At 41.0% G+C, this 13725-nt stretch overlaps 1 protein-coding gene across 3 annotated transcripts in view; it reads left to right on the top strand.

Moving 5' to 3' along the window:
* NSDHL (NAD(P) dependent steroid dehydrogenase-like) overlaps positions 1-13725 on the top strand; it is a 74158-nt gene that overhangs the window by 59522 nt on the left and 911 nt on the right. For all 3 annotated transcript variants that reach the window (XM_053699445.1, XM_053699444.1, XM_053699443.1), the window contains exons 6-7: positions 744-886; positions 13062-13164. In XM_053699445.1, the coding sequence (XP_053555420.1) occupies positions 744-886; positions 13062-13164 (246 nt within the window). The remainder of the gene's footprint in view (positions 1-743; positions 887-13061; positions 13165-13725) is intronic.

Raw genomic sequence — 13725 nt, 5'->3', positions numbered from 1 at the left:
TAAGAACGAGGCTTCTGTTGATCAGATATGTAAGGCAGCGACTTGGTCTTCACTGCACACTTTTACCAAATTTTACAAATTTGATACTTTTGCTTCTTCTGAGGCTATTTTTGGGAGAAAGGTTTTGCAAACCGTGGTGCCTTCCATCTAGGTGACCTGATTTGCTCCCTCCCATCATCCGTGTCCTAAAGCTTTGGTATTGGTTCCCACAAGTAAGGATGACGCCGTGGACCGGACACACCTATGTTGGAGAAAACAGAATTTATGTTTACCTGATAAATTACTTTCTCCAACGGTGTGTCCGGTCCACGGCCCGCCCTGGTTTTTTTAATCAGGTCTGATGATTTATTTTCTTTAACTACAGTCACCACGGTATCATATGATTTCTCCTATGCAAATATTCCTCCTTTACGTCGGTCGAATGACTGGGGAAGGTGGAGCCTAGGAGGGATCATGTGACCAGCTTTGCTGGGCTCTTTGCCATTTCCTGTTGGGGAAGAGAATATCCCACAAGTAAGGATGACGCCGTGGACCGGACACACCGTTGGAGAAAGTAATTTATCAGGTAAACATAAATTCTGTTATTTATAATTGGGTAAAGGGTTCATTTCTTAGAAACATTTAAGATGTGTTGAGTGCCAATGAAAATAGCACCCACTATGGGTTTGTTGGCAACTAATAAAGCTTTATTTATTTAGCTATAATAAAACAATTTATTAAATTATACTTTCTCTCTCTTGCAGGAGGTTTTAGGTGCTAATGACCCAGAAAATAACTTTTTAACTGTTGCCATTCGGCCTCATGGGATATTTGGTCCACGAGATCCTCAACTGGTCCCTATTCTTATAGATACTGCAAAATCTGGAAAAATGAAGTTTATGATTGGGTAAATGTTTTTCAATAAATGTGCTTCCAATGTTAAATGGAAGTAAAATACTCATGTAGGTAAATATTAGAAACAATTAAAAAAAAAAAAGCTACAGTTTTTCTATTTGCACTGAAAACTGTGGTAATTCTATTTTTTTTTTTCTTTCCTGAGCAAGTAGTATGGAAAATTGTCCAATAACAATTTGATTCTTTTAATGCTTGCCATGAAAACATTAATTATTATTAATAATTAGAAAGTAGTTTCATGTTACATTTGTTGAGTTTTAGTGTAAGCCTAAATGGAAATATTACTGAATTTCATTTTAAATTATGCACTTTACTAGGGTTCTTTGTGTTATATTTAAAAAGCATCTCTCTCAGATACAGTTTATATAAAACAAATTGCCAAATGTGTAATAATGACAGACCAGGGTGTAAGGCCCTAATTTTAAAATATCTTGTGTTTTTTTTCTAAATATAAGTGAATCCATTTATACCAGCACCTTTAAAATACTTCCCTACTACCCCAATTTTACAATAAATAATACCACCCAAATGCAGTTAACAGCAAACTTGTGTTATAACTATAATCAATGAAATATCACATTCAACAACACTAAACAACAAAATTAATAATAATAAAAAAAAAAACAGAAATCCAGTTTAAATTACATGGGGGAGCAAAAGCTAATCTATATAATTGTGCTAACTAGAAAGTAGAAAATCTCCTTGCCACTGCCCTTTTGCACCAAGTAACATCACAAACTGCCCAGTTCCAACCATGGAACCATGTGGCACAAAAAACTCCTCCCATACTTTGCTTTGGGTACAACGCAATATTGATATTACTGATTAAACTTTTCAGCTGATTTTCAGAGAATGGTTGGACTTAACACAATAAACACATATGACCTGTTGAAAACACTGCTTTCCCTATTTCTAGTGGCATTTTGGAGTGTTTGTGCAGTGAAGCACAAACGTTTGCGCGAGAGCGATAAGGGGATTATCGCGGGGATTTGTGCACATCTGGCTTACCGCTGGTATTATGAGTTAAAAGTTAACGCAATCACTTGAGCGCAATCACGATTTACATTAGAATGATTACCGCGACTCTAGTTAACTGTTTTGAGTAACGGTAAAAAAAAGTTACACAAAACCCATTTAAAAAATCTTTACAATGTACACTTACATTCATAATAACACTATCTAATAATAATTATTCAAAATTAATATTGCACACAAATTATTATAATTAATTATTAGGGCTAAAGATATGAGGTCTTAGGTGAAAAAAAAGGCAGGCAAAGGGCTTTAATATAGATACATACAAATACATGTCTAAAGATGTATATGTATGATTCACAGATTAGCCCTGTTTCTGTATTAGTATTATGGAAAGCTATGCCTTGTGTAAGCTTCATCTCAGTTATGTAATTTTTCTGTGCTTTTTTCAAATCCTAGACGAGTGTTGTCTGATTTTTATTCTGACCAGAGTGGTTACTGGGGTATTGCCCCACAGCCAGAAACCATAGATGGCTCTATTGAGCTATCTTCTAGGTTTAAATAATATATTAAAGTGAATGTCAACTTTCATGATTAAGTGCCTGGTTTTAAAAAAACTATTCAAAACAGGGGCACTTTCATTCATGAAAATTTACATTGCACCGGATTTTACAAATACCTTCTGTCACGCCGCACGGCTCTAGCTGTTGCTAGGGGCGTGGCATCTCCTTCCTGCTCGTTGTCAGGTCCGGAAGCGTGCAGCGCTGACGTTGTTGCCGCACGCTCCTCTCTGATGCCGGTCCGGATTCCTGTGGCGCGAGTCTTGCGCCTATGTAAGTTGCTCAGAACGATCTATCACTGCCTAAGTATAGGTGTTACTTTGTGTGCTCCTGGGTGTGATAGATCGTTATTACTCTGATTGCCTTATTGTGTATGATCCCTGCCAGTCTGACTACTCTGCCTGTTAACCCATAAATTGCTGGATTGATATACTGCTGCGGAACTCTGCTTGTCTGACCACTCTGCCTGTTAACACCTAAATTGCTGGATTGCCTCTCTGTTGCCAAACCCTGCCTGACCATTCTAGTGGTTTACCCTTGAACTGCTTTATCGTTGCTAAACCCTGCCTGCCTGACAATTCTAGCGGTTTACCTTTGGACTGCTTTACCGTTGCCAAACCCTGCCTGCCTGACCCTTCTTGTTGTTTACCCCTGAACTGCCTTTCTCTGATTTCCCTGCCTGTTGCCGCCAAAGACTATCCTGATTATGGTGAGTGCCGCTTACCTCATCCTGCAAACTTTCTCTGCTCTGGGATATTCCCTATCATTCCGGCTCGACGCCAGGTTAAGAAGCCTACTAGCCGAGTTCGGTCTGATAGTGGAATATCCCACAAGCATTACACCACCTTCTCCTGAAACGCTGGATCGCCGATTTCCTCCCCTCCCCCACACACCTGCAGGTCCTCTGTACCTTGTCAGCAATGACGAAACCAGCTTCCTCCAATCACTGCTTCCCCCTCAGGAGCGTCCATTTGGTGAGGCCACACCGTGATTGGAGGAAGCGGGTTTTGTCATTGCTGTGTAAGTACAGCAGGAAGAAACAGGAGGGGGGATCGGCGATACAGCATTTCAGGAGAATAAGGTAAGTATTTGTAAAATCCGGTGCAATGTAAACTTTCATAAATGAAAGTGCCCCTGTTTTTAGTAGTTTTTTTTTTTTTTTTTTTTTAAACGGGCACTTTATCATGAAAGTTGACATTCACTTTACAAGGTAATAACACACACACACACATACACTCATACGCCACACTCATTTAACACACACACACACACACACACACACACACCTACAACACACGCACAAGTTGTGACCCAGTAAACATGGTGTTGCAACCCAGTAATGGGTCCCGGCCATAATTTGAAGAACTGTGACCTATAGTATGCACAGTGACTTGCCTAGCTTCCCTAAATATAAGAAGGGTTGATTGGACTTGGATTCATTGTGAGTCTCAGGACTCCGCTCTGGAAACAGTGGGTTAGAAGTCCCTTTTTTTTTTTTTTTTTTTATTTCAGGTTAGAGCATATTCCTACATTATTAAGGGAAGTGTCATGCATTACTAAGGGAATTGTTAAGCACCTTGGATTTGGATGAACCCAAAAGCCTTTCCAAAGCTAAAATTTAGGTGCTTTATAGATTATTTGTTTTTTCGTATACAGCTCATTCCTTCTTAATACCTGATTCAGTGTCTGAACTGAGATCTAAGGTCTTCTGCCAAATTTAAAGCTCTGCTTCCTTTGCCTGCCTCTAATTTGGAGGTTTGAGAGACAGTCCCTTAGTGGACAGTGCTATCTCCTCATTAGCCTGGCAGATTACTATTCCTTTATCAAATACTTCTCCGCTTCACAGGCCCAATGGACCGGAAGCTTGAAATGCTATATGGGCATTTATTTTCAGTTTATCCCCTGTTCTGTGTGTAAGTTTATTGCCACAAAATAAGAAACCCAAGGGCAGTGCTGAATTACAGAATTACTTTGTTCTTGTTTGGCACTCCAGATGTCAAGATTCTCTCCTCTTCTTCTATTCAAGCGGCAGGATCCCCTTATTCTTCTTGGAAACCCAGTTTCTCCCTAGTTAAGTTTGAACAGACCAGAGAGTCTACTCTCACTTTCAAGTTAGGATGGTAGCACCCATAAGAATTATTTTCCTGTTGGAGACGGGATGTGATTTTAATTTTTTTTTTTTTTTTTTCATATCAGCGGAATCCAAAGAAGGCTCAGTCCTTTAACTTTTGTGTGGCAGACTTAGAGGGACAGAGAGTGATTTCTCCAGCTTTGTTGGATAAACTAGGTCAGGGAAATGTATTCAATCCTGTTTGTAGTTCTCAATAAGGAAGGAACATATGTCCAAGGAATATGAAGTCCATAACCAATGGCTGAAGATTCCAACCTTCAAGATAGAGACTCTACACCGTATCCATAGACCTCTTGATGCATGTGCTATTACGAGCTCATGCACATGGTATTTCAGTGGTTCCTTATCTGGTTTCTGATCCAGGTTCCTTCCTTTAACAGGAGGTTGAACATAAGGTAGCCTTGCTAGCTCTGCTTAGCAGGCATGTTTAGTGAATGAATGTACAAGAGCTCTCTTGTTTCAATCTCAGGTTGCAGCTCTTTCCGTTTTAAACTGTTGCTCAGTTTTTGGGGGTTATCGGTTTGATTGTTGCCCCTTCAGTTGAGGTTCCCCTTTTTCAGATCAGGTGACGAGACAGGACTAGTGGAAGACTCACCATCCTATAGTTCAGGAGGCCTCCTTTCGACAGGCAAATTAGACAGTGATCTCAACAGATGCTAGTCAGCTAGGCCTGGGTGTCTGAATACTAAAGAAATTATACATCTGTTATACATCTTTCCTCCATTTCTGTTGCTACTCAGGGTGATAGCTAGAATTAAACGGGAACGGTCTTCAGTGAGCCTGATTGCTCTAGCTTGACCTCAAAGTATATGGTATGTGGACCTCATTCAGATGTCTTCCTGTCAGCCATGGCATCTTCCTCTTAGGAAGAATCTTCTGTTTCGGGACAGAGCCTCTTCTTTTATGGGACTCTAACTTTGATGGCCTAGCATCTGAATGCATTATTTTGTCAACAAAGACTTGTCTTGCGAGGTGTTGGACATTTTGTTTGAAGCTAGGAAGCCTGGTATTAGAAGCACCCTTCACAAGGGTAGTATATTTATTTGGGATGGTTTATAGGTAAGGGTTACTGCTGGAAAGCCTTTGTGATTCCTAGAGTTTTGGCAATTTTCCAAGAAGGTTTGTAGATAGGTTTATGAGCTATCTCTTAAAAGGTTATTTTTCTGCCTTATTTGTTTTGTATCAGGTTTTTTTTTTTGCAAACATTTGTTCAGGTGCAGATACAAACTGAAACCGTTATGTTTTTGGTCACTCAATTTAATTGAGGGTGCTTTAAGCTCCTCAGTTTGAACCTTTGCATGAGTTAAACTTCCAGCTTTTGTCCTGGAATGTCTTTATGCTAACCTTTTCCTTGGCTAGAAGGTGCCTGTGCTTTCTGCTTTGTCCTGTAAGGCTCATTTGCTGCTATTCCATCAGGATAAGGTGAACCAGCCATCATCCTAAATTGTTATCCTTGGATAATATGAATCTGAAAATTGTGGTACCTCCCTTGTGTCCAGCTCTTAAGTATTCTAAGGAGCAGCTGCATCACAACCTTGATGTTGGAGATTTTTTTTTTTAATTATTTTAAATGGTCTTTAGTGTGGTTTAAGGCCTTATTCAGGAAGGTGTACCTGGTTGCATGAAACCTCCCGCTGAGCACCTAACTGTTCCTTCCACAAGAGCAGTGGCTGCTTCTAAGGACCTTGCTGGCTGAGATGGCAGCTGCTTGGTTTTTCTTACAAATGTTTCTCTAAATTGTTCCCATTTTGTATTCCTCAGCTGAAGTGACCTTTGGCAGGAAAGTATTATGGGCAGTAGTGCTTGATCAGTAACATGCTCTATTTCATATTGGTCTTGTGGACTTCACTGCTTGCTTGGGTATTAGATCCCACAGGTTATAAACTTGCAGACTGTCACCATTGTTTGAAAGAAAACAAAATGTACACTTACCTGACAAATTTCTTTCATATCCACACGTCCACCCTTGTTTGCTTTTTATACCTTTGGCGGCAGGACTTAAATGTGTGCACTTACAATTCTCAGAATTGAAAAACTCATGATTTTCAGAGTTAAATTACAGGAACATAAGCAAAATAAATAATGAAAATATATTTTTCCATCTAAAGAGGAGGAGAGTCCACGGCTCATTACTTGTGGGAATTATGAACCTGGCCACCAGGAGGGGGCAAAGACACCCCAGCCAAAGGCTTAAATACCTCCCCACTCCCCAGTCATTCTTTGCCTTTCGTCACAGGAGGTTGGCAGAGAAGATTCTGAGTAGTCTCTTATGGAGGGTAGTACTCTTCGAAATGGGACTGGAGTTTTAAGTAGTCCTATCAGCCTCTTAGTGAAAGCATGGGTGAAAGTTAGAGTCCGGAGGTGCAGGGAGAGTCTTTCTGCGAAACCATCCCGACTCATATTAATAGCTCCATAAGCAATCAGCGTTGACGAGTTTCGCTTCCTGCACTCAAGTCCATGTCAGGAGCGATGCTACTACACTGTCACACTTGAGAGGCCGTGTTCCTGTTCCACGGCATAGATTCTGGTTCCGGAACCGAAACTACCAGAGGAGCATTCGATTCCTAAACTTGATAAAGTATATGAGGACAGGGTGGTGCCTCAGAACTTCCAGGTTCCTGTTAAGATGGCTTAACATTATTAAGAATGAATGGGAGAAATTGGGTTCATCCTTTTCCCCTTCTTCTTTTAAGAAAGTGTTCCCCGTTCCGGACTCTCAGCTCGAGCTATGGTGACTGTCCCTAAGGTGGATGGTCCTATCTCCACGCTCGCAAAGTGTACAATTATTCCTCTTGAGGATAGTTCGTCTAAGAAGCCCATGGATAAACAGTTAGAAAACATGTTGAGAGAGCCGTTTCAGCAAACGGGGTTTGTTTTTCAGCCGTCAGCGGCTGTAGCTGCGGTAGCCGGAGCTGCGACATATTGGTGTGAATCCTTGTCTGAGATGGTCGAGAGGGAGACTCCCCTTGACGAGATAGAGGATAGACTTAAGGCCTTGAGGGTAGCTAATTCTTTTATTTATGACGCTGAAGTCATGGTCTGCGGACATGACCTCTAAATCTAGGCTTCTATCCCTTTCTTTTCAGGGAAAGATCCTATTTGGTCCAGGACTGGACTCTATCATATCCACGGTCACGGGAGGCAAAGGTTCCTTCCTGCCACAGGATAAGAAGGCTTAACCTAAGGGATCTATTTTTTGTCCTCTTTCGTTCGGACAATGCCCATCACCAGCAGCCCGCGGCGGAAGTCGGAGCAGTCCAAGGGAACTTGGAAGCCAACTCAGTCTTGGAATAAGTCCAAGCAGAACAAGAAGCCCGCCGAGACAAAATCGGTATGAAGGGGCGGCCGACCGAGTAGGGGGAAGATTATCTCTTTGCAGATGTCTGGTTGCAGGATGTTCAGGACCCTTGGGTTCTGGAGGTCATCGCCCAGGGCTACAGGATAGAGTTCAGATCTCATCTGCCCAGGGGCAGATTCCTCATGTCAAACCTGTCTTAAAGACCAGAGAAGAGGGACGCCTTTCTAGAATGTGTGAGGGATCTCTTCTCTCTGAGTAATTGTACCAGTACCTCCAGCAGAGAGAGGTCTAGGGTACTATTCAAACCTTTTCGTGGTCCCAAAGAAGAAGGGCACGTTCCTCCTGATTCTGGACCTAAAATGTTTAAACACATTTCTGGCCTTTCCATCATTCAAAATGGAAACAATTAGATCTATTCTGCTCCTAGTTCAAAAGGGACAGTTCATGATAACAATAGACTTGAAGGATGCCTACCTTCATGTGCCAATCCACAGGGATCACTTCAGGTTCCTCAGATTTGCGTTTCTGAACCAAGACTTCCAGTTTGTGGCCCTTCCCTTCGGTCTGGTGACGGCCCCGAGAGTCTTCACAAAGGTTCTGGGGGCGCTGCTTGCAGTAGCAAGATCCAGAGGCATTGCTGTGGCGCCTTATTTGGACAACATCCTAGTCCAGGCGCCGTCGTTCAGTCTCGCAGAGGAACACTCGAGGGCTGCTCTTTTTCTCCTCCAATCTCACAAATGGAAGATAAATTTAGGAAAGAGTTCTCTTGTCCCCAGCAACAGGGTGGAATTCCTGGGCACGATAATAGACTCTACATCCATGAAGATATTTCTCACAGATCAGCGACACAGGAAGATTGCATCCACCTGTCTTGTCCTTCAGTCCTCCTCAAGACCCTCTGTGGATCAGTGTATGGAGGTGATTGGGCTCCTGATATCCAGCATCGATGTCATTACATTCGCCAGGTTTCACCTCAGACTTCTTCAGCTGTGTATGTTGAGGCAGTAGAACGGCGATCACTCAGACCTATCCCAACAGATTGCTCTGGTCGATCGGACGAGGGAATCCCTCTCTTGGTGGATACGTCCAGATCAACTATCCCAAGGAACATCCTTGCTGAGACCGTCCTGGGAGATTGTGACCACAGACGCGAGTCTGGCAGGATGGGGAACTGTTTGGGGTGCCAGGATGGCACAAGGAAGGTGGACTCGAGAGGAGTCTCTCCTGCCGATCAATATTCTGGAACAAGCTTGGCCTCTTCTGGGGTTGTTCAGCTTCATCAGATTCCTTACAGACAACATTACATCGATGGCCTACATTAATCATCAAGGGGGGATGAGAAGCTCTCTAGCAATGGCGGAGGTATCTCGGATATTGGTATGGGCAGAGTCCCACAACTGTTCGCTATCAGCAATCCACATTCTCGGTGTGGACAACTGGGAAGCGGATTTTCTCAGCAGGCAATCCTTCCATCCGGAGAAATGGTCTCTCCACCCTGAGGTGTTTGCAGAGATCTGCCACAGATGGGGGACGCCAGAGCGAGATCTCATGGCGCCCAGACTCAATTGCAAGCTACCCAAATATGGGTCGCGGTCCAGGGATCCCCAGGTAGAGCTGGTCAATGCCTTGGCGGTTCAAACTAGTTTAGCTTTTTCCATCGTTGCCACTTCTACCTCGTGTAGTAGCTCGATTAAACAGGAGCAAGCTTCGGCTATTCTGATTGCTCCCGTGTGGCCGCGGAGGGCGTGGTTTGTGGATCTGGTGGGGATGTCATCTTCTCCACCATGGAGGTTACCCTGTCGCAGGGATCTGCTGGTACAGGGTCCCTTGCAACATCAAAATCTAGATTCTCTGAGGCTGACTGCGTGGAGATTCAACGCTTAGTCTTAGCCTTAGCCAAGAGAGGATTCTCTAAGAGAGTGATTGATACTCTCATTCAGGCCAGGAAGCCGGTCACTCGGCACATCTATCATAAGGTGTGGAGGACTTACTTCTCCTGGTGTGAGAAACATGGATATCCTTGGCACAAGGTTAAGGTATCTCCAGGATGGGTTGGAGAAGGGGCTTGCTGCCAGATCCTTAAAGGGACAGATTTCGGCGTTATCTGTTTTGTTGCACAAGAGGCTTGTGGAGCTTCCTGATGCTCTGTCTAGAATCAGGCCTGTCTTTAGACATTCTGCTCCACCCTGGAGCTTGAACTTGGTTCTTAAGGTGTTGCAGAGGCTTCCTTTTGAACCTATGCGCTCTATTGACTCTATTCTTTCTAGGAAGGTTATCTTCCTGTTGGCTATTGCATTGTCACGCATAGTTTCTGAGTTGGCGGCCTTGCAATGTGAGCCTCCTTATCTGGTTTTTCACGCTGATAAGGCTGTTCTTCGCACTGGTTTGGGATTTCTTCCCCAGGTTGTGTCTAACCGTAACATCAATCAAGAAAATATTTGTTCCTTCTTTGTGTCCTAACCCTTCTTCCCCTAAGGAGTGGTTACTTCATAATTTGGATGTGGTTCGAGCCTTGAAGTTTTATCTTCAGGCTACGAAGGATTTCAGACAGTCTACATCTCTTTTTGCAGTGTATTCAGGGAAGCGCAAGGGGCAGAGAGCCTCTTCAACTTCTTTGTCCTTTTGGTTGAGGAGCTTACGAGACAGCGGGACATAAGCCTCCTCAGAGGATCACGGCTCATTCAACTAGAGCTGTGGCTTCTTCTTGGGCCTTCAAGAATGAGGCCTTTATGGTGCAGATTTGTAAGGCGGCTACATGGTCCTCCTTACATACCTTTTACAAAGTTTTACAAATTTTACATTTTTTGCTTCGTCAGAAGCCGTTTTTGGGAGAGAGGTTTTGCAGGCTGTGGTGCCCTCAGCATAGGGTCCTTTTTACCCTCCCGTTTGTTCATTCAGTGTCCTATAGAGCTTGGGTATTTTGTTTCCCACAAGTAATGAATGAAGCCGTGGACTCTCCTCCCCTTTTAGATGGAAAACGGAAATTAAATTATCAGGTAAGAATAATTTATATCGTGGGGTGGAGAGTCCATGGCTCCTGCCGTTTCTCCGGTAGGCGGACCTAAATTTAGTTGTGTTCTTCTGGCAACATTTATACCCTGATATTTCTCCTACTGTTTCTTGTTCCCTCGGCAGAATGACTGGGGGATGAGGGGAGTGGGGAGGTATTTAAGCATTTGGCTGGGGTGTCTTTGCCTCCTCCTGGTGGCCAGGTTCTTAATTCCCACAAGTAATGAATGAAGCAGTGTACTCTCCTCCCCACAATGGAAATTAAATTATCAGGTAAGCATAATTTATGTTTTTAATACATAATTCAAATATATTAGAATTTTTAAAGTGTTTATGCCACTTTAAAAGTTCTAAGACATGCTTTGTTCTCATGTTAATAAAACATTTTTTTAGCTTAAATGTACCTAAAACCCCAATTTTTTTTTCTTTCTTTCATGATTCAGATAGAGCATGTAATTTTAAACAACTTTTCAATTTACTTCTATCGCCTTATTTTCTTTAGTTCTCTTGATATCCTTTGTTGAAAAGGAAAGCTAGGTAGTCTCAGGAGTTGCTAATTGGTGGCTACACATATATGCCTAAAGTTATTTGCTCACCCGATATGTTAAGAAGACTCAATTATATTCGTGTTTGCACCCATGAATTAAAGGGACATTTTTTTTCTTTTATGCTTAAGAAATAACATGCAATTTTAAACAACTTTCTAATTTACTTCTATTATCTATTTTGCTTCATTTTCTTGATATCCTTTGCTGAAAAGCATATCTAGATATGCTCAGTCGCTGCTGATTGGTGGCTGCACATAGATGCCTCGTGTGATTGGCTCCCCATGCGTATTGCTATTTCTTCAACAAAGAATATCTAAAGAATTAAGCAAATGAGATAATAGAAGTAAATTGGAATGTTGTTTATAATTGTATTCTCTATCTGAATCATGAAAGAAAAATTTGGTGTTTAATGTCCCTTTAATACTTTGATTTTCTATGAAAATCCTGAAATAAGCATGTTTCTTATAACTTTTTGTCTGTTTTTGTGTGTGTTTTAAACAGATTTACAGGTGGCCCTCGTTTTACAACGGTTCAATTTACACCGTTTCAGAATAACAACCTTTTTTTCCAGTCATGTGACTGCTATTGAAAAGCATTGAGAAGCAGTGCATTTATTAAAATAGCCAGTAGGTGGAGCTGTCCGCTTGTGTTGCAACAAAGCCAAGCAAGCTGACATTAATCAGTTTAACCAGACCTGAGCTATCAAGCAGATTTCAAAGGAACAAGATCTTCCTGTCTATAAATCAGTCCAGATTGGAATGCATAGAAAGAACTGTTTGCAGGAAAATGCAAGTGAAGTCTGTGTTGTGTGATTATTTTATTAGGTTTATAATGCTGTTTAGCAAATGTTTTTGTTCATTTAACTTAGTTTAATTATATATTCTGTGTTTGATTATTTTATTAGGTTTATTATGTTGTTTAGCATTTCAAGTCTTCATTTCAAAGCTTTAAAAATAATGTATTAGGTGTTACTTATGACAATTTTGAGAGGGGCCTGGAACCTATCTCCATCACTTCCCATTGACTTACATTATAAACTGGGTTTCAATTTACAACGGTTTCGATTTACAACCATTCCTTCTGGAACCTAACCCCGGCGTAAACTGAGGGCTACCTGTATATCTTTCCTAATTTATATTTATTTTTTTCCTATTTCAAACTTTTTAAAATTCAATTGCCACATCTTATTCATTGGAATATATTTGAATTTTTTTTTTCTTTTAAACTGCTATGGGATGTTTTCACATACCAATTCAAGTATCTTGGAGTGGGAGCCATATGTTTACATAACTTTTACTGTGTTCAACTCTTGTAGAAGGGTTTCCACTTATTACACTTTGGCCCTGGTGATCAAAACTCTCTTCTATGGAGAGAAATTACACAAAATCTTTGGGATTTTTTTTGTAGACCTTCTATTGTAAAATAGGAGTCTCTCCTTCACAATGTTTTAAGGAACTGTTCTAAATAGAAATAATAAAAAAAAAAAAAAATATTTGTTTTTTTTAATCTTTCAAGTTAAAAACGCATGCATGAACAACAGGAACATATTTGACATATCTGTCATTTACACACACATTATATGTATGTAATGTTATATTTCGAGGCTTTGTGTCCCTTTTAAATATTTATGTAATTTATTTCTACAGGAATGGAAAAAATTTAGTAGATTTCACTTATGTGGAAAATGTAGTCCATGGTCACATTCTGGCAGCTGAACACCTACAGAAAGACTCTCCGCTGTGTGGGAAGGTAGATTTGTTTGAAAAATAAATGCCTTTAACTCTTGAATATAGTCTGTTAAATAACTATATTAAGATTGTATAATGAATTTGTGCACTTAAACCAACAGTACTAAACTTCCCTCAGAAATGCAGTTTTAGAAGTTAATGGGTACCCAGTGTGTGGATCCAAAGTATTGAAATAGGTCAAATAGGTAGTTAATGTAACATGTCTTGGTAGGTGGAATTAGTTGTTGATCTTTGGTCATAAATGTGTTTAACACTGAAGAAGTTGAAGTTAACGTTGTGCACAATACTTTAATGAAGCCTATTGAAGACAGTCCCTTTAACAGTTTTTACAGTAGTAACCAGCTAAGTATACAAAATAGGTTAATAGCAGCTTCTTACTTGGAGCTGCCTTAAATGGATAGTAAACCCACATTTTTTTCAAATAGAGCATGCAATTTTAAGCAACTTTCTAATTTACTCCTATTATCAATTTTTCTTCGTTCTCTTGGTATCTTTATTTGAAAAGCAAGAATGTAAGTTTTTAGATGCCATTTTCAGGTAAACAAAAATTAGGAATATAAAT

Source organism: Bombina bombina, chromosome 1 (genome assembly GCF_027579735.1).
Source record: "Bombina bombina isolate aBomBom1 chromosome 1, aBomBom1.pri, whole genome shotgun sequence".
Taxonomy (NCBI): domain Eukaryota; kingdom Metazoa; phylum Chordata; class Amphibia; order Anura; family Bombinatoridae; genus Bombina; species Bombina bombina.
This window is presented reverse-complemented; position numbering and strand designations above follow the sequence as displayed.